Genomic DNA, 23,999 nt, shown 5'->3' with positions numbered 1-23,999 from the left:
TGTCCCAGTGTTGTCATTCTTTGGAAAGAGAATGGCTGAGAAGGAGAGGGAGAGCACCAGAGAAATGGTGGAGAGCAAGAGGGATACACCGCTTGGGTGGGTGGGGCAGGGCTTTGATCCAGGGTGCTGACATTCAAGGGGGCCCTGCTGGAAGCAGGGCTCAATTCCTCCCTCAAAGATAAACAACCTCAAGACTCCTTTTCAGTGTCAGCCCCTGTGAGAGCCAGTGATGGATCTGCTGATGACAGACCACTCCCTTTCTCAGAATGTCTCCACCCAATCTCCATGGCTGCTCTTCCCCCCTTCCCCAGCTGCCTCCATTGGATTTGACCCCGGTACATTCATCCCAAGTTAGGCCAGACAACTCGAAAAAACACAGACTAGGATAACAAGAGAGGCAGTGATGGAGAGAGGATGTAGGAGCTGAGACAAGGACAGATGATGTCAGAGCCCAGGCTGGACCAGCCTGACTGGACTCTATTCCACCCCAGGAAGTGGGAGGGCGGAGATCCCGGTGTGGCCCACCAGAAGACACCCACCAGCCTGCTGCTGACCCCAGAGGGCAACTTCCACAGCTTTGGCTACACAGCCAGGGACTACTACCATGACTTGGACCCAGAGGAGGCTCGAGACTGGCTCTACTTTGAGAAGTTCAAGATGAAAATCCACAGTGCTAGCGTGAGCTGGGAGGAGAGGGAAGGAAGGGAGGCTGCTGAGGAAGGGGTGGCAAGAGAATTAGGAGGAGGGGTGAAGGGCCCCAAGAAGGCGGGGAGAATGGGGAGAAGTGGAGAAGTGAATGAGAGGGAGGCCTCTCTGGTGTGAGAGAGCAATGGAAGGGCACAAGGGAGCACGGAGGGGAAAGGTGAAGGAGTGAGGATAGGCCAGAGGATAGGACCATCCAAAAAAATCTGAGAAATGAGGAAATGAGGGGGTGGAGAATTGAAGTGGGGGAGCTGGAGTGCTCTGTGGAGTTAGGGAAGGGGTTCAAAGCCCACCCATCTCTATCTCCTTCCCTGACTTTGCCTCACTGGCCACCCCCAGGACCTCACCATGAAGACTGAGCTAGAGGCTGTGAATGGCAAGAAGATGCCTGCCCTGGACGTGTTTGCCCACGCTCTGCGGTTCTTCAAGAAGCATGCTGTACAGGTGGGTGACCCTTCCCTGACAGCCTGGGACCTTGGGGAGTGGAGGAAAAGAGATCTCACAGGTCCTCAGGCGGGAGCTCCCATTCATGACCCCAACCCTGACCAAGAGGCATGCCTCCTCGGATTCTTAACACAGACTCCTCCCACTGACCCACCTCCAGAGGTCATCTTGGCCATTCCCCTATCTCCAGACATCAGCCTGAACAGAGATGGATGGAGGGATGGGGGAAAGGGACTGAAAGAATAAAGAAAATGTCTCTTAAGGGGCTTCCTAAGCATGATGTAATTCAAAGTATACAGCCACAGGTTCAAATCCTGCTTCCTAATAGCAGACGTGCCTTTAGTCCTCTGACCCTGGGTCTTCTTCGGTAAGATAATTCATTGACCTACCAGATTCCCATTTTTAGGAGCATTGTCTGCCACTTACTGGCTGAGTGACCTTGGGCAAGTCACTTAACATCAGTTCCCATTGGTAAGATGGAGATGCTAACAGCCACCAGCTCACAGGTTTGATGGGAGCCTCAATTACGATAATATAATCATTACTTTTAAAGTTTGCCAAACACTTTACCGGTATCGTCTCATTTGATTCTCCCAGCAACCCTGGGAAGTAGGCACCATTATCATGCCCATTTTAGAGATGAGGAAGCTGAGGCAAGGAAAAAAGAAGTGACTTGCCCAGGGTCACTCATACAGATAGGAAGTGGCTGAAAAACCTGGACCCCCATGCTCTGCGTCCAGGGCTCTTTTCACTGCATGCACACACGTATGTCAACACTGCCAGAAACTCATTTAGTGTCTGTGTGGGCCTGTAACGTGTAAGGTGAGAGCTGCATCTGTGTGTGCCTGTCCTTACGGTTATTCTCCCATCCAGCCAGGAGTCCTTCCTGTGTCCTCCCTCTCCCAGGGAACAGAAGCCCAGCTCTCCAACTGGAAAATCTGGGTGGAGGGAGAGATCTGGGGGGGGGGGAGAAATGGGGACATCAAAGGCAGGTGGAACCCCACCTGGATTTGAAGCCCAGCTCACCTCCTGCTAGCAGTGAAACAAGCCCCTCCTCCCTCCCCTCAGTTTCCCCATCTGTAAAATGAAGGGGTTGAGCTATGCGACCTTTCTTCCTTGTGCTCTGATTCTCATTTCCTCCCTCAAACCCCTCGACCAAAATCTAGGAGCTCAGAGAGCAGTGCCCGTCCCTGCCAGAAAGGAATGCCATCCGCTGGGTGCTCACCGTCCCTGCCATCTGGAAGCAACCCGCCAAGCAGTTCATGAGGGAAGCTGCCTATCTGGTAAGTGAAGGGAGGTCCACATGGACAGAGGGCCCAAGAGGGTCCACCCTACCTGGAGACAAAGCAAAGTGCCGGACTTCAGCGCCAGGGAGACCCGAGTTCCAGTCCTGCCTCAGGCATTACTAGCTGTATGACCTGGGGCCAGTTACTTAACCTCTGCCTGCCTCAGTTTCCCATTTATAAATTGGGAATAATAATAGCACCTACCTCCTAGGGTTCTTGTGATGATATGAGAAAGCATTTGTATATCACTTTGCTATTCTAGACAGCAGTCTAAACTGCATGATATGAGGGAGGGCAGGAACCTTCCTTCCCCCAATAAAATATCTCCCCCCTCCCACCCAGCCCATCAGTTTCTAAAATTCCCAAAGAGGCTGCAGTAGTATGGAACGGCAGCAAGGTATCTCAGTGGATAGAATACCAGGCTTGGAGACAGAAGGTCCTGGGTTTAAATGTGGCCTCTAGACACTTCCTAGCTGTGTGACCCTGGACAAGTCACTGAACCCTCACTGCTTAGCCTTTACCACTCTTCTGTATTGGAACTGATAACTTAGTATGGACAGAAAGTAAGGGTTTTCATAAAAATAACAGAGACAGAGAGATGGAGACAGAAAGAGAGAGACAGAGAGAAGGAAGACAGAGGCAGAGAGAGAGAGAGAAGAGGCAGAGAAAGAGAGTCAGAGAGACAGAGGCAGGCAGAGAAAGAAAGGGATACAGAAAGAAAGAGAGAGAGAGATAGAGAGAAGGAAGACAGACAGAGACACAGAGACAAAGACAGAGACATAAACAGAGAGACAGAGATGAGAGAAAGAAACAAAGAGACAGAGAAAGAGAGAAAGACAGAGAGAGGGAGAGAGACATAGAGAGGAAGAAACAGAAACAGAGAAAGAGACAGAGAAAGAGAAAGAGACAGAAAGAGAGAGATAGAGAGAAGACAGAGGGAGAGACAGAGAGAAGGAAAACAAAGGCAAAGAGAGAGAGACAGAGAAGGCAGACAGAGGCAGAGAAAGAGAGACAGAGAAGGAAGACAGAGGCAGAGAAAGAGAGAGACAGTCACAGAGACAGAGAGAGAAGCAGAGAAATCTGGATTTGAAGTCAGAGGACCCAAGGGTGAACACTGACTCTGATCTGCTTGTCTAACTTTGGCCAAATCATTTACCTCTCCAGACCTCAGTTTCCTCATCTGTAAAGTGAAGGAGCTGGCCTGGATGATCTCTAGGTTTTGCTTTGGGTTTTAGGGCTCTTCAGTCTGCAAATAAGCATACATGATTGGGGGAAATCAAACCCAATGCTCTGGCCTTTGTTGCTTCAGCCTGTACAATAATCAGACAACATGGCTCAGGAGAGAATGCCAGATTTGGAATGAGAGGACCTGAGTTTGAATCCCAGACTGGCTCCCTTCTAACTGTGACCTCTCCTGCAAGGGAAGGATTTGGACAGGCTGCTCTGTAATGCTGATCCTCTGAAGGAGTGGATCTAGATGGGGCTGGCCCAGCCAGCTCAGACGATCTGGGATCTTCTCATTCTGTGCCAGCAAAGACCAAGGTCCTGGGGAAAGAGGCATTTTGAAGTGAAGGGAGCGGCACCTCCGAGGGAGAACAAGAGAGAGGCAAGGTCCAGGTGACCAGAAACAAGATCCCACCATTTCCCAGTTTGGCCTTCCCCCAACAGAGGGGGACACCCTTATTTCCTTGTCTTCTGCTAGACTGGATGTAAGAAGCTGACTGTCTCCTGCCCCTTTGGTATCCCCAATGCTTAGTATAGTGCCTAGCACATAGTAGGTGCTTATTAAATGTTGATTGATAGATTGAATGGTTGGCCAGGACTTAGGGCTAGAAGAGACTTTAGTTTTCTACTCCAGAACCTTCACTGAACAAAGGAAGTCGAGAAGGAAAAAAAATGATTTTCCCCAAGTTACCCAGGCACTGAGTTGGCCAGTCAAGATTAGAACTCAGACCAGGGCCAGAGCAAGGTTAACTTCCTCCCATCATTTTGATTGGGAGGACAAGGGCTGAGGAGCAAAATCAAAATCTATAGATTCCTGAAGGGGCCGGGCAGACAAATGGTCTGCCATGATTAACAGGCATATAATAAGCACCTACTATGTGCCGGCACTGGGGATACAGAGAGGCAAAAAATCATCTGTGCCCTCCAGGAGCTCCAGTCTGAAGGGGAGACGATGGAGGGTCATCGCAGAGCGACGGTCCCGGGGGGAGGAGGGGCAGGAGCGGTGTCCCCCACACCCCAAACTCTAGGACAAGGGGGCCCGGGGGAGACTGGGGTAACCCTGGGGGCCTGATTGTCCCAGTGGGGACCCGGCTACGAAGCAAAACAAAGCCAGGGAGATTTGGAGAAACCCCCGGAGGAGGAGCCCTGGCTTCCGCCATCCATCTGTCCCCGACGTTAGAGCCCGACTGGATTTCGGAGACCGCCAGGGCCAACGCTTTCATTTTTCAAATGGAGAAACTGAGGTTCGAATAAGCGGCAGCGACTGGCCGGGCGCTACACGAGTAGGAAGCGTGGGGATGAGTCTTGAAGCCGAGCCCTTGGGCTCCAGAGCCGGCCCGCTTTCTCCTCCACCACAGTCCATGACGGGCATTTATTTCAGCAGCCGCTGGACGCCGAGCCCCGCGCCAGGCCCGAGAGATACCGAGATCGGGAGAAGCACCCACGAGGCGTGCCGGGGACACAACAAGGCAGTTTATAGGGGAGGAGAGCTTTAGCCGCTAGGAAGGGCCAGGCAGATGTCCTGGGGATGACGCTAAGATCGGGGCGGGGCTAGGGCAGCGGAGCGGGGCTAGGGCAGCGGGGCGGGGCTAGGGCCGCGAGGTGGCACGGCAGAGAGGTCCCGTCCTGGAAGCTGCAAGACTCCTCTTCCCGAGTTCAAATCTGATCTCAGACACAAATGAGCTGTGTGACCCTGGGCTAGTCACTGCTCCCTGCTTGCCTCGGTTTCCTCGTCAATGAATGGCCCGCCCATCCAGTGTCTCTGCCAAATGGCTAGGACGACTGGGAGGAGAGCTTTCTAGGCCAAAGGGTCAGGCCGTGCAGCAGCGCCGGTGAGAGAAGGAACGTCCCGCACAGGAAACCAGAGGCACCCTGGGAGGAGGGCGAGGCTACGGCGATCCCCAACAAAGCCCAACCTGAAGGGAGCCCCGGCCAGATCTGATTGGGCCACGATGGGGAAGGCAGTTGGAGCCAGAAAGGGTTAAGGCTTGTGCTGCGAAGAGGCTGAGCTCAGCCTCCAGCTCCGTCCTCCCCCAGAGCCTCCGCCGGGCCCATCCAAGGGATGAGAACATCTCCTGTAGCCAGGCCAGAACAAACAGCCCCTCCTCCCGGCCTCCAACACTTGCAGACTCAGCCCCTCCGCGGCTTTTCATCCCACATTGTTCCAGGGAAGCCTCGGAGCCAAAAGGGCAGAGTCTCTGCTGAGCATGGAATTAGAGAGAGCCGACAGCCCTCGCCCCCACACACTCTGACACCCCACTAGCCCTGGGGGATCCCCCAAAGCCTGGACCCCATTCCCTTGGCCAATGGGGCTTGTGAGCCCAAGAAAATTGGGAAAGGGCCGCTGGGTGACTCAGTGCATGGAGATGGGAGGTCCTGGGTTCAAATTTGACCTCAGACACTTCCTAGATGTGTGACCCTGGGCAAGTCACTTGACCCTCATTGCCTAGCCCTTACCACTCTTCTGCCTTGGAGCCAATACACAGTAATGATTCTAAGACAGAAGGAGAGGGCTTAAAGAAAGGTCGTAGACACAAAAAAGGCACCAAGAAAAAACATTTTAAAGAAAGAAGAGATGAACCAGGGCTTGTCCACCTTGTCCAAGAAGCCCTGCCCTGGGGGCAGGGAGGAGGAGGAGGAGGAGGATGGCTCTCCTACTAGTTTTCTCTGGTTCTAGGCCTCATCAATTAACAGAGGACTTGGAGAGCATTTTACAGACCTTTAGGTGTCATTATAAAAGGGCTGGTTGTTGTTATTAAACACAGATGCCGCCTATTTATCAATAAGGCCTTTCAGCATAATGCGGCTTCCCTCCTGGGTCCCCATTTCTCCTGTTGACCCTCTCGGCAGGCTTCGAGGGACTGGGCTGGGCCATAATCCATTTTCGGGCAGCTTCTCTGCGCTGATGCTTCCCTCCCTTCCCATCTTCCTCCAGGCGGGCTTGGTGTCCCCGGAGGATCCCGAGCAGCTCCTCATAGCACTAGAGCCCGAAGCGGCTTCCATCTACTGCCGGAAACTCCGTCTCCACCAGCTCATTGACCTGAGCTGCCGGCCGGTGTCCAACGGCTTCCTGGGCGAGCGGCGCTCTATCGACTCCAGCTTCCGACAAGGTGAGCGGCAACAGAGACTGGCCAGGCGGCCTTGGCCTTGGCCGGGTCACACTTTGGCCAACAAGTTGGATCAGAAGCCCCAGTTTGTTAAGTCTTTGCAAAAGACTAAGAGGTGCAAAGAGGGCTTCGGGGTGGCAGTCAGGATCCAGAGCGCTGGGACCCACGAAGGAGGTGGAGTTCCCAATCAGTGACACAGGTGGGGGGGGGGGCAAGTAAAGGAGGTCATTAGTGCTGCCCCTGTGAGAACTGGGCATCCCCGAACCTTTCTCTGCTTCCGATTTCTAATTTGGTAAACAAGGGAATTGGAGGAGTTGATCTCTGCTGTCCCTAAAGCTCTAAATCTGAGGGGAGTGGGAGGCGGGAGGCTAGACAGACCAGACAGAGAGAGATGGATAATAAATGGATACATGATAGATGAAGGGTGGATATAGATAGATGGGAGAGACAGAGACAGAGATGAATTGATAAATAGGTGATAAATGGATAGATAGACAATTGGTTAGATGATAGATGGACGGACAAATGGATAGATGGATGGATGGATAGATAGATAGATAGATAGATAGATAGATAGATAGATAGATAGATAGATAGATAGATAGATGGAGAGATGATGGATGGATAGATAGAGATAGATAGATGATGGATGGATAGATGGATGGATAGATAGATCGATAGATACATACATACATACATACATACATAGATGATGGATAGATAGACGGATGGATGGATAGATAGATGGATGGATGGATGGATGGATAGATAGATGGATAGATGATGGATGGATAGATAGATAGATAGATAGATAGATAGATAGATAGATAGATGATGGATAGATAGATAGATAGATAGATAGATGATGGATAGATAGATAGATAGATGGATAGATGATGGATGGATAGATAGATAGATGGATAGATAGATAGATAGATAGATAGATAGATAGATAGATAGATGATGGATAGATAGATAGATAGATAGATAGATAGATAGATGATGGATAGATAGATAGATAGATGGATAGATGATGGATGGATAGATAGATAGATAGATGGATGGATAGACAGATAGATAGATAGATAGATAGATAGATGATGGATGGATGGATAGATAGATAGATGGATGGATGGATGATGGATGGATGGGCGATAGATAGATAGACTTGGAGGGAGAGGAGAGATGGAGACAGAGATGGATATAGACAGAGGGACAGACTAGAAAGAAAAATGAATAGATGAATAAATGGATATAGATGGATGGATGACTGGATAGACGATAGATAAGTGGAAAGATAAAGATGAATAATGGGTAGGTGACAGATAAATGGATAGATATAGATGGATGGATAGATGAGAAATAGATGGATAGATGAAGGGCAGATAGATTGGTAGATGAGCAGATGAAAGAAAGAGAGAGAAAAGAAGGAATGAAAGATAGGTAGATAAAGTGAGCAAGAACTAGACAGATAGGTAAGTAGGTAGGTAGATAGATAGATAGATAGACAGACAGACAGATAGATAGATACATAGATAGATAGATAGATAGATAGATAGATAGATAGATAGATAGATAGATAGATAGATAGATAGATAGATAGATAGATAGATAGATAGATAGATAGAGAAACACATAAAAGGGGTCTGAAAGGAAGGAAGAGAGAGCCAAAGTAGAGAAGTCCCTAGTCAGGAGCAGAGGCCTGGGAGGAGTGGGTTTGGATAGCCTGGGCACTTATTTAAATGTTTAGGAGGAGGGGGCCGCTAGTGGACAGGTGGACCTTGTCATACCAGGATCAGTTAAAGGAAGTAGAAAAAAGAACTTAGTGGGAGGGGATGAGGCCATCAATAGTAATTTTGATGTATTTGATAGACTGCCATCTGGAAGAGGGGCAAGACTTCAATTTACCTAACCTCTGCCTCAGTTTCCTCACCTGTAAAATGAGGTGGTTGAACTAGATAGCCTTTAAGGGCCCTTCCAAAACTCAAATTCTGTGATTCTGGGAAACCACAATCCCTCTCCTGGTCTGATGGGGAAGATAGGGGTGACCCAGATGTCCAGACAAGCATCAGTGGAGATAATATCAAATGGTTTTTTATTACAGAGCCTGCAGTATCATGGTGGGGGGGGGGGGGGGAATAGTCACAAGAGGATTTCAGGACAAAGTTGTGACATTCTTCCTTGAACTATTCCATTCCCAAGAAGTCACCCTTAAGGGCTAAGTGCCTGGGAAATGGCCAGCCCACCCCCAACCCCAGCAGCCTTGCACAGCATAAAGGGTGATGGATTTGGAGACAGAGGAGCTGAGTTCAAATTCAGCCTCTTCCACTTACTCTCTGTGTGACCTTAGATAAATCACTTGGCTTCTGCCTCAGTTTTTCTTATTTGTAAAACAGGGAGGTTGGATTAGAGGTCTCTGTAGTCCCTTCCAGCTCTAAATCTCTGATCCTATGACTCCTCCCCACAGTGTAAGAGCCGATGAGGATCTTGCCCAGGATTCTGTTCAAATCTAGAAGAGCTTAACTCCATGTCTCCTTCCTGTGCACCTGGTTCTGTAACTGAGACCTGTGGGGAAAACAGGAAAAAGAGAAGCTACAGAACCAGGCCACAGGCAGCTCCCAGTCTAGCAAAGAGCCTTCCAAGCCGACTGCCAGAACATACTAGTGAGGAATCAGGAGAGGAAGGAATCTATGAGGGCTGGAAGAGTTAGGAAATGCTTTCTGTGAGTGAGGAAGCCTGAGCTGAGCCTGGAAAGATTCTGAAGAAAAAAGGGGGAGGACACTCCAGGCATGGGGTACAGCCTAAGCAAAGATGTGGAGGTGAGAATAAGCATGCTTTTTTAAAGGGCATCGGAGAAAAGGCTCACCCATCTGGAGCAGACATGGGCTGTCGTGGCCATCTGGTCCACGCCATACCTTACAATGTGACTTGATCAAGGTCATCTGAACTTTGCTCAAAGACTCCCAGTGAAGAGGACCCCACTGGTATTCAACAATACAGTTCAACAGGCATTTATTAAGGACCTACTGTGTGCCTGGCACAAAGTAAACACTAAATAAATGTTGATTGATTGACTGACAGCCAGACACTGGGCAAGAGTCCCCAAGAGAAAAACGAGGCACTTCCTGAGATAATATCACTCTAGTTTGGTCGTTGGGGTCCTGGAATGCTGGATCCCAACAGGAAGAAGTTTGCGCCTGGTCCAGAACTCTCCATCCTTTATAAAACTCTTGAAGGTTTTTGATCGGCGGTGAGACGGGCAAAGGGAGTCCAGAAAATACTCCCTTGGGATGGAGGGAGGAGGGAGACCTCGAGGCAGGAAGCCACAGCCCACATCATCTAGGGAGAAAGTGGCCAGCTGGACTGGGATGGTGGGCGGCAGTGGAAATAGAGATGAGGAAACAGTGGTTTTGCGGGGAGAATGGACAGCATCCGGTGGCTGACAACTCAAGGAGAAAAGATGATCTCAGGGGTAAAGCCTGGCATTCCCAAAGGAGGGAGGCTTCATTAGGCTTGGCGACTGGCATTTCCAGACGTTTGCCCTGGAAGGGGCCCCTGAGGTCCCCTTTATTCTGCAAAAGCTGAAGCCACATTCCACAGAAAGACAGAGAAAGGGAGGTGAGCTGCCCAGTCACACGAATGGTGATAGAAGCAGGATTTGAATCCAGATTCTTTGACTTCAAATCCAGAGCTATTTGTGATCTTGCTGCTGGGATAACAGGGGACAGCTAGATGGCACAGTGAATAGAGAGCCAAGTCTGGAGTCTCCGGAAGGCTGAGTCCAAATTTGGCCTCAGATACTTTCTGTGTGACTCTGATGTGAGTCATTTAACCCTGTTTGCCTCAGTTTCCTCATCTATAAAAATGGCACACCACTCCAGTATACTTGCCAAGAAAACCCCAAGTGGAGCCACGAATGAGTGAAAAACAACTCTGTAAACACTTTCTCATCTGCTCCTTACGTCATCCTTGATGGTGGGGTAGGTAACCCAGCTATTTTTATCCTCCTTTGACAGAGGGGGAAACTGAGACTTAGTGACACAGGGCAAGTCAAGCTCTCCAAGCCTCAGTTTCCTTGTCTGTCAAATGGGGATGGCATCTTGCCTGACCTGCCTCAGAGGCTGTGGCCAGGATCCAGGGAGATAGTCCACAGAGAGAGCTCTCCACCCCGCAAAGTGCCATGTCTGTATTACATCGGACGATGACTGTTATTAGAACAGTCAGGTGGCAGGGCTGGGAAGCCGGCCATTGACCCCCAAGTCTAGCGCTCTTCCCCTAGGAGCGGGCACAGAGCCACTAGGGTTGGGGGAGGGGAGCAGCCTGGGGGGGGGGGGTCTGAGCCCTCCCCCAACTCCACCTGTTTGGATTCTGGGTGTGGGGATTCCCAGGGGAGGGAGAGGGCAGGGACCATTTCCGGACCCATCTAAAATGGAGCAAAGCTTCACCCCCAGAGACTCCAGTCCATGGCAGACTTTTCCATTGCCTCTCTCCAGTCGTGGAGGCTTTTGGGGGGGTTGATCCCCCCAACTCACCAGATAGAGGTTTGGGAGGAGCCTGGTTTCAGGTCCCACCTCTGCCCCTAACAAGCTGGAGGGCCTTCAGCAACTTATTTCAGCTCCTCTCCTGTGAAACCAGGAGCCTGGAAGGAATCCCCAAAGTCCTTTGCCCTACCTAAGCTTTTGCCTTTTCTGTCGGGATGCTGCTGGTTGTCCTAGTGAGCAGTTCAGCTCCCCTGCTCCCCCTGCTGGCCCTACTGGGTAATGCCTACCAAGCTGACTTCCTATTCCTAAAAATATAACTCCTCCGAGACACGCCATGGAGAATAAATGAAGAACCAGCCTCCAGCCCAGGAAGACCTGGATTCAAATCCATATTCTGATGTTTTCTGGGACTGTGTGACCCTGGAAAATGACAGGGCCCCAGGAAGCTCTCTAGAACAAGATTCTTAAGTGGGAGCCATGGATCCATTTCCAAAGCTTGGATGAGGGGAAAATGACCTCATTATTTTCATTACCTCTTGGTTCCCTCTGCAGTCCTGTAGGTTTTCCTCCATAGCCCGATCCTTTCCAGCCTTGTCACACCTCATGCCCCACTCTGTGCTAACCAGCGGCTCTGGCCTCAAGCAAGACCCACCATCTCCCAGCTCTGGCTGGGGTCCCCGGCTGTCCCCCAAGTCTCCAACTCTCTCTCCTTCCTCCTCTGCCTGAGGCCCACCTTCTTGGGCTTCCTGCAAATCTCAGTTCAAGCTCCACTTCTTCGAGAAGTCTTTACTGATCCCCACCCCCCATGAGGGGGCTTTCCCTGATTCCATCCCATTTGTCCAGATTCCATCTGGTTTGTGTGGGGAGATTCCTTAATGGGGACTCCCTAGATCAGTGAAATCATTGCTCCAGGCAATATACCTATCATCTATTTACTTGTCTACCTGTCTAGCCAGTAGTGATCCATCGTCTGCCTATCACCTGTCTATGTAGTTGTTCATTTTTCAATCATGTCTGACTCTTCATGACCCCTTTTGGGGTTTTCTTGGCAAAGATGCTGGATTGGTTAGCCATTTGCTTTTCTAGCTCATTTTACAGATAAAGAAACTGAGGGGGCAGCTGGGTAGCTCAGTGGATTGAGAGCCAGCCCTAGAGACGGGAGGTCTTAGGTTCAAATCTGGCCTCAGCCACTTCCCAGCTGTGTGACCCTGGGCAAGTCACTTGACCCCCATTGCCTAGCCCTTACCAATCTTCTGCCTTGGAGCCAATACCCAGTATTGACTCCAAGACAGAAGGTAAGGGTTTAAAAAAAAAAAAAAAGAAACTGAGACAAATAGGGTAAAGTGACTTGCCTGAAGTCATACAGCTACAGGTAGTATCTGAGGTCAGATTTTGTGACCCTATTTGGAGTTTTCTTGGCAAAGAACCTGGCGTGATTTGCCATTTCCTTCTCCAGCTCATTTTATAGATTGAGAAAACTGAGGCAAAAAGGGTTGTAACTTGCCCAGGGTCATACATCTAACCAAGTGTTTGAAGCCAGAGTTGAACTCATGAAAATGAGTCTTCCTGACTCTAGGTCTAGAGCCTCTATCCTCTGTACCACCTAGCTTCCCCCATCTATCCATCCATACACCTATCCATCCATTCATCCACCCATCCATCCACCCATCCACCCATGCACTCATCCATCCATTCACCTACCCATCCACCCATGCACCCATCTGTCCATCTACCCATCCACCCACTCACCCATCCATCCATTTACCCATCCATCCATCTATCCATCCACCCACCCATCCATCTATTCACCCATCCATCTATCCATCCACCCATCCATCCATCCATCCATCCACCCATTCACCCATCCATCCATTCACCCACCCATCCACCCACTCACCCACCCATCCATCCATCCATCTATCCATCCACCCACCCATCCATCCATTCACCCATCCATCCACCCATCCATCCATCCACCCATCCATCCATCCATCCACACATCCATCCATCCATTCATCATCCATTCACCCATCCATCCATCCATCCATCTATCCTTCCATCCATCCATCCATTCATCATCCATTCACCCACCTATCCATCCATCCATCCATCCATCTATCCAACTATCTATCTACATATATATACATGTATGGATTCTACAAAATTCCTGTTTATGGAGCTCTTTCCTTAGAACATCCCATGAAGTTGGGCCCTTGGGGCTGAGGCCAACCTGGCCAGAGCAGCCTCTTAGGAACAGAAAAGGGAGCCCAATGTTGACTTGCTGCCTAACAGACACCAGGACCAGGTGTCTCGGGGGAGTTTGCAGGGTCTCCTCACAGGCCATCTTGTTCCCCCATTGAGGAGGAAACATGGCAGGTTTGTCCACCTAAAGGGAAGCCCAGGTGTGAGGCAGTTAGAGGGCTCCGATCCAACCCGTGTTCTTGGGAGCTGCAGGAATAGATACCCAAAGAGATGGGGCGAGCTGGGGAGGGGCAGGGCTTGGGAAGAGATGAGGTGTGGGTGGGAAGAGCCTTAACCAGATTGGGGGGGGGGGCAGTCAGTATTCAGGGAAGGGATTTCCAACAGGCTGTGGGACTAATCTTCCCAGGCCAGCCCACTCAGAGGTGAATGAGGGCGCTGTGCAATCCATTTGAGCCCCTCCAGATACTGAACTCTGGAATCATGACTAGGGAAGTGACTGCGTCTTTCTGGGTCTTTTTAACCCTTTTCCATAGCCTCCCAGCTCATGCCTGCATAGTCCATTTGGAAGATGCTGGGGAAGAGAGTTTGAATCTAGCCTCAGATACTTAATAGCTACACGACTTCGGGAAAGTCAGTTACCCTGCTGGCCTCAGTTTCCTCATCTGTGCATTAACTATCTCAGAGGTCCCTTCGAGCTCTAAATCAATAAGCCTCCTGCTATTTTCTACTCCAGGCTGGCTCTGGGGTCGGATATTCCACCATTTGCCCTTCATTCCTTTAACTTAGGCAGGGGACTTATCGACCTCTTTTTGGAAACACCATGCATGTCCCATAAGAGAAAGGAGACGTTCCTGCCTCATCCTCCGCCACTAAGGAAGGGCACGTCAAGATCTAGGCGAGAGGGTTCCTGGAGGATGGGATTGGGGAGCGGGTAAGCCAGGGCTCCCCTTCACTTTGTGCCCCTTCCTCCCAGCCAGGGAACAACTCCGAAGATCTCGACACAGCCGAACCTTCCTGGTGGAGTCGGGCGTTGGAGAACTGTGGGCAGAGATGCAGGCAGGTAGGAGGAGACGTCTGGGGCCGGGCCGTGGGGGGGGGGGGGGGGGGGGGGGGGAGGTCCCTGGGCCGGTCAGAAGCACACGTGAACACCCACGGGCCCACGCCAGCAGACACGCGTGGCCACTCCGTTCAGCGCAGCTCCACAAACATTCTCCAAAGCCCAGACTGGCTGAGAAAGACAGACCGAGTCTCCCCTCCCTTCCGTCTCTCCTCCAGGGGGCGGTCCTACTCCCTCCTGGCCCTGCAGCCCGGTCCTCACCCCTCCATCCCCCGGGGGAGCCCCTCGGAGTCCAGGCCTGGCAGCCCCAAAGTCCACAAGCCCAGCCCCAGAGACTCGCCCAGCGAGGGGGGGGGGGGGGGGGAGGAGTGACTTTCTAGAGGGCAGAAAGACGGGCACGTGGACCCAGGCAGGGACCCAGGGAAGAGGTCTGGAGAGAGGCTGCAGAGGAGTTTGTACCGCAAAGCCCGATGGCGGGTGGGAGCGGGGGTCTTGGAAGAGAGGAAATAAGGAAGGGGGGAGCCTTCAAGGGGGCCTCGTGGAGGGCTGGAGAGAGGAACAACATGGCGCTGGCTTCGGTGCGCAAGTCCACAGGTAAGGCCGTGGGTGACCGGCCGGGCCCTCCCTTCCCGCAGGTGACCGCTACATCGTGGCAGACTGCGGGGGCGGCACCGTGGACCTGACCGTGCACCAGATCGAGCAGCCCTTGGGGACCCTCAAGGAGCTCTACAAGGCCTCAGGTAGGAGCCCCGTCCCTGGGCCTCTCTTCCCTCCTGGAAGATCTCGGGGGTGGGATGGCGCCCTTGTGGAGACGCACATAGGTGTGCGAGCAGCACGCGTGTAACAGAACGGACAGACCGCGTCAGACCGCTGGGGAGCCAGCGCCGTCTGTTGAGGAGAGGCCCGGCGGGTCAGCATGGAGGAAGGAGCGGGGAGGCTTGACGAAGGGAGTCTGTTTCCGGGGAGCCTCAGGATGGCGCCGGTGACGGCCTCCTCCGGGCTTCCCTCCCCCTTTCTCAGGGGGCCCGTACGGCGCAGTGGGGGTGGACCTGGCCTTTGAGCAGCTTCTGGGCAGAATCTTCAGCGACGACTTCATCGCCACCTTCAAAACCAAGCGCCCGGCGGCGTGGGTGGACCTGACCATCGCCTTCGAAGCCCGGAAGCGGACAGCCGGGCCCCACCGAGCCAGCCCCCTCAACATCTCCCTGCCCTTCTCCTTCATCGACTTCTACCGCAAACAGCGGGGGCACAACGTGGAGACGGCCCTGCGCAAGAGCAGGTGGGAGCCGGGCGCCACGGAAGGGGGGGCGGGGAGACGCGCTCCGGGCTAGAGGAGAGACACGCCCCCGACTAGAGGGGAGATGCGCTTCGGCTAGAGGAGAGACTCTCTCGGGGACGCGCGCCCCCAGCTAGAGGGGAGACTCACTCGGGGAGACACTCTCCCGGCTAGAGGAGAGACACGCCCCCGGCTAAAGGGGAGATGCGCTCCGGCTAGAGGGGAGACTCACTCCGGGACGCGCGCCCCCAGCTAGAGGGGAGACTCACTCGGGGAGACACTCTCCCGGCTAGAGGGGAGACGCGCCCCCGACTAGAGGGGAGACGTGCGCCCCCGACTAGAGGGGAGATGCGCTCCGGCTAGAGGAGACTCTCTTGGGGACGCGCGCCCCCAGCTAGAGGGGAGACTCACTCGGGGAGACGCGCCCACAGCTAGAGAGGAGACGCGCTCTGGTCACCTGGGTCGGGGTGACTCAGACTGTAGGATGGCCTTTCTGGGAGCCGATCCCTCCCGTACACACTCCTCTAGACGCCATCTGCCTCAGAGGCAAAGGAAGCGGCTCCCCGGGGCTCACTCTGTCCCCTTCCCCCACAGCGTGAACTTCGTGAAGTGGTCCTCCCAGGGGATGCTGAGGATGTCCTGCGAAGCCATGAACGAACTCTTCCAGCCCACCGTGAGCCAGATCATCAGGCACATTGGTGAGGGCAGCTCCTGGGGCTCCAGAGAAGGGAAAGGAATGGGGAGCCTCCAGAACGTGGATCAGAACAGGGATTTGATTTGGCCCCGAACAAAAGTCAGTGGTAGTGAGGCGTAAAAGTACTGACTTGGGAATGCAGAAAACCTGGATTTCACAGCCATTTGACCCTGGACAAGTCATTTCCCTACTCTCTGGGTCTGGTCTGATCTAGATCATGATGAAGGGGACGATCCCTTCTCTGAGGTCCGAGTCCTTCTACTCCCGAGTCTGTGCTAAGACACCCCCCCCCCCCAGCTTTAAATATTCTGTGTTCTAAGACCCCTCCAGTCCCAACATTCCCCGTTCTAGGCTCCCTCCAGCCCTGACATTCCCCATTCTAGGCTCCCTCCAGCTCTGACATTCTGTTCTGAGACTCTTTCAGCTGACAGTCCCTGTTCTAGGCTCCCTCCAGTTCTGATATTCCCCATTCTACGCTTCCTCCAGCTCTGACATTCTGTTCTCTTTCAGCTGACATTCCCCATTCTAAGCTCCCTCCATCCCTGACATTCTGTTCTGACTCTTTAAGCTGACATTCCCTGTTCTAGGCTCCCTCCAGCCCTGACATTCCCTGTTCTAGGCTCCCTCCAGCAGCTCTGACATTCTGTTCTGACTCAGCTGACATTCCCCGTTCTAGGCTCCCTCCAGCCCTGACATTCTGTTCTCTTTCAGCTGACATTCCCCATTCTAGGCTCCCTCCAGCCCTGACATTCCCTGTTCTAGGCTCCCTCCAGCAGCTCTGACATTCTGTTCTGACTCAGCTAACATTCCCCGTTCTAGGCTCCCTCTAGCTCTGACATTCCCCGTTCTAGGCTCCCTCCAGCCCTGACAGTCCCTGTTCTAGGCTCCCTCCAGCCCTGACATTCTACCTTACTCGTCTTCGAGTGCCTTCACTGGGCCAGTTAAGGGTGATCACTTCTCTGGACGCGCCCACTCGGGGAGGGAGAACTGGAGAAGCCAGGACAGGCCAGCTTTTCACAATCATCCCGAGGGCTAAGCAGAGGGTGATCCCAGAGGGCCGGAGTCCCTGCTCTGGAAGGCCACTGCTGCTGCCTCTTGGGTCCCGGTCGTGCTTGCCCAGCCGGGGGGGAGGGGTAGCAGGAGCTCCGGGTCTCATAGCCTTTCGCTTCCCCCCAGATGAGCTGCTGGCCCGCCCGGAGGTGCAGGGGGTGAAGTTTCTGTTCCTCGTGGGGGGCTTCGCGGAGTCGGCCGTGCTGCAGCACGCGGTGCAGGAGGCCTTTGGCGGCCGAGGCCTCCGGGTCATCATCCCTCAGGACGTGGGTCTGACCATCCTGAAGGGCGCCGTGCTGTTCGGCCTGGACCCCGGCGTGGTCCGAGTGCGCCGCTCCCCGCTCACCTACGGCGTCGGGGTCCTCAACAAGTTCGTGGCCGGCCGCCACCCCCCCGAGAAGCTGCTGGTCAAGGACGGCAAGAGCTGGTGCACCGACGTCTTCGAGCGATTCGTGGCGGCCGACCAGTCGGTGGCCCTGGGGGAGGTGGTCCAGCGTAGCTACTGCCCGGCGCGGCCCGGCCAGCACCGCATCCTCATTAACATTTACTGCTGTGCGGCCGAGGACGTGCGCTACATCACGGACCCCGGCGTGCGCAAGTGCGGGGCCATCAGCCTCGAGCTGGCGCCCACCGCTCCGGGGGCCGCTCCCGCCCGCCGCGAGATCCGGGCCTCCATGCAGTTCGGCGACACCGAGATCAAGGTCACCGCTGTGGACGTCAGCACCTCCCGGACTGTGCGAGCCTCCATTGACTTCCTCTCCAACTGAGGGCCCGGGCTGTGGCTCCCTCCCCATCTCTCCCCCAGGCTCCAGGCTCCGCATTTGCCCTCCTTTCCCTCGGACCCTCCTCTGTCCAGCCCATCCTTCCATTCCCTCCTCAGACTCCCTCATTCCACGGCCCGGGGCACCGGGAGAGCCACCTTCCTCGGTTGGGTTCCTCTGCCACCTCTCGCTGGGCTGACCCCGCTCCCCCTCCCTCCCTCTTCAGGGAGGCCCGCCCCACGCTGACCGCCAAGCGGGTTAGGGTCAGGCGGGGGAGGGGGCCAGGGCTCAGCCAGAACGGCACTGGCTTCTCCTGCTGCCCATGGAAAAGGGGTGGACGAGAGCCGCCTTCTCCCCACCACGCTCGCAGAAGCTAGAAGGGGGCGTCTAGTCCACCGGAACTACAGGCCGAGCCCCAGGCCTGGGGGTCACCCGGGGCAGATTCCAGCCCTTCTCCCACTCCACCCTCCCCTAAGCACCTCCGTCCCACTAGTGGGGGATGGGTGCGGGTAAAATCGGACTCCCTCTAGAGCCTGGAGCCTGGGCCAAGGAGACAGTCTGCACTCCAGCCCTGGGCGGACAAAGGACTCCTCGGAGCACGTCTCTTCCTACCTTCCCCGACTCATCAGGCCGAACCCCCAGCCGAGGGCCTCCCCCCAAGCTGGCGACAGAAGCCAGAAGGACCAACGGAGGCAGGCCAAGGACACCAAAAGGGGCCGAGGATGTGGAGACCAATAAGGGCCTCCTCGGGGGTCTGAAGGGCACCCGTTCTCCGAGGGGGGTGTCTGGACACGGTGGGAGACGGCAGCAACAAGCGGGGAAGGGAGTCACGCTCGGGTCTCACTAGCGGGGACGTGGCTGGTGAGGGCCGTGTTGTCAGGCTAGCGCGTTACTGGCAGGGGCAGAACGAGTCAAGTTACTCGCAGGGTAACCACCGAGAATCCCTCGTGAGGACGATTCCGGCCACACGATCCATACAGGAAAAGCGAAGTGGTCGACGCGCGTACCACGAGTGGGCCTCGGAGCCTCCTCAAGATGGACAAGCAGCTGGGATGGCTGTTTTGGAATCGTCTTTCCACCATCTCGGCACAGACTCGACGTCTGGAGACTCCGGAGAAGGACGAGCCCTGGGCGACACCAGGCGGAGGCCGCGAGTAGGCTGCGTGCGCCATTTTGCAACGAAGACCTCCCGGATGACCTCCTGCCAAGACTTCGTTTGGGGATGTTTATGAAGGGGGTGTACCACCGGGCAGTCACAGGGCCTGAAGGAAGGACAGCGGATGGACCCGGTCACCGCTGAACGTCCAGACACAAATGCTTCCTCCCACGTTGGCTGGACCTTTGGCCAACCCATGGCAAGACACGGAAGATCCCACAGGGTGAAGTCATGGATGGACTGGGAGTGCAACAATCCAGGAACTGCTACACGACGGGATCCCAGCTCCACCAGTGGCCAGAGGAATCATCAGAGCGGTTGGGTTATTGGCAGGGGTAGCAATACTAGCAGGGAGACCGTAGTGTAGAGACGAGGCCATCCTGGGTCCCCTTTCAGAGAGGGGCAATGTTACTAACCCAGTCACTTAACTGGGCCTCAGGGAGAAGCGGGTCACTCGAGCCTCGGAGGGACTGGTCATCCCCTCCATGAATCGCCCAAACCCTACAGCCCTTGGGGCTACAACCTTCTGGGGTCCAACAGATCCCCTCCCCTGCCAGAGGAAGGAGGCCATTCTCTGGGGAGGGGGCTCCGAGTTTGCTGTCGGAGAAAGCCTGTCTCAATAAAGCTTTTATGCCTAAGGTCATGATGGTCTTATCAGGGCGAGGAGGAGGGTGTTGGGGACCACCGGCAGCCCCCCGGGATTGGTCTGTCCATCTGGCATCTCCAGGCCCCTAGTGTTATGGGAAGAGGGGGCAGTCTGGGGAGGACACTGAGGGTTTGGGGGACAGTCCAATTAGTCATGGCTCCAAGATGTCCTCCATCCAACGGTCCAACAAGGCGGTGCTGCGGGGGCTCCGGGAAGGCATCCCAGTGATGTTTTGTGGAGGGAGCCAGGAAGCAGCGGCTGCGAGGCTTTGCTAAAGACACTTCCTAACAATTCCGAGGAGCAACAATACAGGGAAGGGCAGCAAAGGGAAGCCCTCCAGCACTCACAGCCACCAATCCCCAAATCAGAATCCGCTGGCCGGGGATCACACACGAGCCGATTTAGAACCAGAAAGGGCCTTGGGCCACCATCAAGCCTTCCACTTTCACACGCACTCCCTTCTACCTATGGGTAAACTGAGGCACGGGGATGCGCCCCCCCCACACCCCCAGCTTCCCCAAGGCGAGCATCTCACTTTCGGGAGGGGAAAGCAGAGATGATGGGGCAAGAGGCTGGGCCAAAGGCACCCAGGAAGTCCAGCTCTTGACCCTCAAACGCCAAGCGAGGATCTGACGAGAGCTGCTGCCTCCAGAAAGGCTCCTGAGGGGGAGGGGGAGGCATATCAGGACGGCGAACCCCTTTGCCCACTCCCCTCAGACAAAATCCAGGAATCGGGGCTGTCTCCGCGGTCTCTTTATTCCTTTGGGCTTTCACCCCAACACGACTTTTAAAAAACGACACACACAGGACAGGCACGCACACACGGGCACGCATGGCGGAGGCTGGGGCAGGACGTGCCCCTGCTGTGCCCAGCCTCCTCCCACGGCCCGGCCCCCCAGGGCAGTGATGGGGGTGAACGGCTAAAGCAGCAAATGGACTAGAGCAGGAGCGACGCTAAAGGCAGGTGCAAGCCTGGAGGGCGGCCATCTCTCCTCCAGCTATGGCTTAGGAATCGGGCTTGGGGCAGAGGCAAGGACCTCACAGGGTGGGAGACGGCTTGGGACAAGAGGGCAGTGGGCAGGACAATGGGGGCACCCCAGGGTCCCAAAGCATCAGAGCCTGCTCCCCCAAATCCTCCCACACACGCCCGGAAGGCGACCCTCAGGCTGGGGGGTTGGGGCTCCCCACCCCCCAACAAAGGAGCCTCTCCTCTCCCGGAGGGGACAGATGTCCATCCGGCCTGAGCCAGGACAGAGGGGAGGACGCGGGGGATGCCCGGATCCCTCTCTCCACCTACCCACCCGACGCCGGCCCTGCAAGCAGCAGGCGACAGACCGAGACACTTCTGGGTAGAGTTTAAGGCCGAAGGGGTGGGGGTCCTCGCCCGTGCTCCCCCTGGCTGGGGCAGCTCCCTCCCCGGCCTGGCCCCGGCCCCTTCCAAGCAGCAAAGCGTTGGGTCCGGGGGCCGCTCCCTGGGGAGGGGGTCAGGGAAGGAGCCGGGGCCGAGGGGGCGGGAGGGAGGATCTTAGTCGAAGCCACGCCAGTCGCTCTGCTCCGAGTCGTACTCCAGCTCTGCGCCCATGCAGCGCACGCCGTCCAGCAGCATCGGGGTGCCGTGGTGCCGGTCTGCAAACAGGAGACGGAGGGGTGCCGTGAAGGCCGGGCTCTGCCCTCTGGGGCCAGATCCCATGTCCTTCTCCAAATCATCCTACAGGGACTCGGCTAGCACACGACCAGTTAGTGGCCACCACGTGCAGGGGGGCAAGAGCCCGGGTTCAAATCCAGCTCCAAGAGCTGGCAGCGGGGCGTGTGAGCCTGGGCGAGTCGCTTCTGCAGCAGGAGCCTCAGTTTACTCATCTACCAAATGAGCGGGATGGAGCCAAGGAGGTCTCTCCGCGGTCCAAGCCTCCCGGCCGAGCTAAAGCGCACGAGGCCTGGAGGCATCGGGGAAGTTCTTCCTCCTCCCCACGTTCCGGGGACCCCGGGGGGCACAGGAGGGAAGACGCAGAGCTCGTCCGCGGCTCCCGGGCTCTGGGTCCCAGTCCTGGCCGGAGATGGGCCTCGGTTTATGGGCAGGAGCAAGGGCTGAAGCCGACGGCCCCCGCGCTCCTGGGCCGCGGATCCCCAGGCCCTCTGTCCTCGCTGGGTGACCCTGGGCGAGCCGGGAGGGAGCTAAAGGCGGGGCCCCCCACGCCCCTTACCCATGACTCTGGCCTGCAGCACCACGCGCACGGACACGCCGTCGTTGGTCTCGCAGGCCAGCACCAGCTCCTCCTTGAGCACCCCTTCCTTGTGGGCGATGTACTCGCACTTCACGCAGAAGCCTGTGGAAAAGAGGAGGGTCGGGGGGCCCCGCCATCAGCGGCCGAGGCGGCACCCCCGCCATGAGGGTTCACGAGGTCACTGTCCCCCTCCCCGGGGCCGGCTGGTCCCTTACCAGGGCCGAGGGCCACCGAGGGCCTCCTGGGGAGGGGGGGAAGGGGGGCGGGGTGCAAGGGAGGTCAGAGATGCGGCAGGACGGACGGGGGGGGGGGGGAGGTAGAGACGGGAATCGCCCCCTGGCCCCCCTTCAGGAACAGCTCCGACTGCAGCAGGCACTGCCAGGGAGAACCTCAGACCAGACTGCCCAAGCAGGGTCTGACCGGGGGACTCCGGGGTGAGCCCCCGGCCTCAAGTCCATCTTGAGCCATCCTCAGGGGGCCCACAGAGGCTCCGAGGGCAGGACATGACTCCTCACCAGGTCAGGGGCTCCCCAAGAATAGAGGATGGCTGCCCATCGGATCAGGGGCTCCCCAAGAATAAGGAATGACGGCCTCAGAGCAGGGTCTGCCCGCAGAGATCATTAAGCAGAGGATCTGCTAGACCTTAGCCTGGTGGCAGCTGCTAGGACCCAGGAGGAGTTCATCAAGAAGAAATGAGGCAAAGCGGCTCATCCGTGTTTGCCTGGGTCTTCGGGGGCCCCGGGGGGGTTCCAGTGAAGGCAGGCACCCCGGGGGAGCAACGAGCCAGGCTCAGACTGGCCAAGGAGGAAGGACGCAGCCGCAGCGCTTCGGGGGAAGGAGCCTGGGTCAGGCTTTTGGCAATCTTCCATCATCCCTGATGCACCGGGGGGCGAGGGGTGACCCCACAGTTCTAAGTGGGGTTCAATGACCTCTGGAGGTCCCCAAGACCCTTTTCAGGGGGTCTGTGAGGCTGAAGCCATTCCCGCAGTGAAGCTTGTGATTCGTTCCTCCCTGTTTGTCCCAACTGCACGTCTGTGCGCGCCAGACTTCCTTGATCTTCACCCCCCGAAACAAGGGGCATCGGCACGAAGGGGGTGCAGGCAGCGGGCCCCCCACTGTCCTCGGTGAAAGTCTGCCACCTCGTTGGAGAACCGTCTCCTCGTAACACTCGGAGGCGAGCTGGCCTGTGGCTGTGTTCCACGCATGCGCGTCAGGAGATGGTCAGCGCCGACAGCTGGCAGGAGGGGCCGGGGCTCCGATCTGGCCGGGGGCTCGGACCCTGGAGTCCACGGCCTTAGCCCTCGCCCCTTCTGCCTTGGAACCAATAGCAGCACGGATTCCGAAACAGAAGGTGGGGCGGTTTGTTTTTTTAAAGAAAAGATACGGATAAAAATCGCAAGTAAAAACCAGCTGGAACTGTGCAGCATCACAAGGGCCTGCCTCATGAGTCGGGGAGTGAGCTCCCCGCCAAGCAAGGGCTCCAACACGGGCTGGATGCTCGGACGCGAGGTTTGTCTGTCTCGGCAGCAGGGACAGCCGGGGGCGGGCAGGCTCTGGTCTCCCTTCGGGCCAAGGGTGCCCGCCCGCTGGAAGGTGCCCGGGCACTGCCCCCGCACTGTGCTGGCTCCCTGGCACCCGACCCTCTGCTCCTGCCCAGCCCCCAGAAGGCACGAGGCCATGAGGTAAGGGGA

General features: G+C 55.7%; 2 protein-coding genes across 10 annotated transcripts in view; one reads left to right on the top strand and one right to left on the bottom strand.

The window, feature by feature from the left end:
- Positions 1 to 20,078, top strand: part of HSPA12B (heat shock protein family A (Hsp70) member 12B) — a 45,369-nt gene extending 25,291 nt beyond the window's left edge. For all 6 annotated transcript variants that reach the window (XM_056813799.1, XM_056813819.1, XM_056813821.1 and 3 more), the window contains 9 exons: positions 492 to 678; positions 1,042 to 1,146; positions 2,313 to 2,429; positions 6,592 to 6,766; positions 14,420 to 14,506; positions 15,139 to 15,243; positions 15,524 to 15,782; positions 16,374 to 16,477; positions 17,650 to 20,078. In XM_056813799.1, coding sequence (XP_056669777.1) covers positions 492 to 678; positions 1,042 to 1,146; positions 2,313 to 2,429; positions 6,592 to 6,766; positions 14,420 to 14,506; positions 15,139 to 15,243; positions 15,524 to 15,782; positions 16,374 to 16,477; positions 17,650 to 18,290 — 1,780 coding nt within the window. In that variant the 3' untranslated portion in view covers positions 18,291 to 20,078. The remainder of the gene's footprint in view (positions 1 to 491; positions 679 to 1,041; positions 1,147 to 2,312; positions 2,430 to 6,591; positions 6,767 to 14,419; positions 14,507 to 15,138; positions 15,244 to 15,523; positions 15,783 to 16,373; positions 16,478 to 17,649) is intronic.
- A 746-nt stretch (positions 20,079 to 20,824) lies between these two features.
- Positions 20,825 to 23,999, bottom strand: part of ADISSP (adipose secreted signaling protein) — a 21,323-nt gene continuing 18,148 nt past the window's right edge. For all 4 annotated transcript variants that reach the window (XM_056813841.1, XM_056813831.1, XM_056813836.1 and 1 more), the window contains 2 exons: positions 22,288 to 22,410; positions 20,825 to 21,712 (listed from right to left, as the gene is read on the bottom strand). In XM_056813841.1, the coding sequence (XP_056669819.1) occupies positions 21,612 to 21,712; positions 22,288 to 22,410 (224 nt within the window). In that variant the 3' untranslated portion in view covers positions 20,825 to 21,611. The remainder of the gene's footprint in view (positions 21,713 to 22,287; positions 22,411 to 23,999) is intronic.

This window comes from Monodelphis domestica, chromosome 1, assembly GCF_027887165.1.
Source record: "Monodelphis domestica isolate mMonDom1 chromosome 1, mMonDom1.pri, whole genome shotgun sequence".
Taxonomy (NCBI): domain Eukaryota; kingdom Metazoa; phylum Chordata; class Mammalia; order Didelphimorphia; family Didelphidae; genus Monodelphis; species Monodelphis domestica.
The sequence above is the reverse complement of the archived record's forward strand: the minus strand, read 5'-3'. Positions and strand labels throughout refer to the sequence as shown.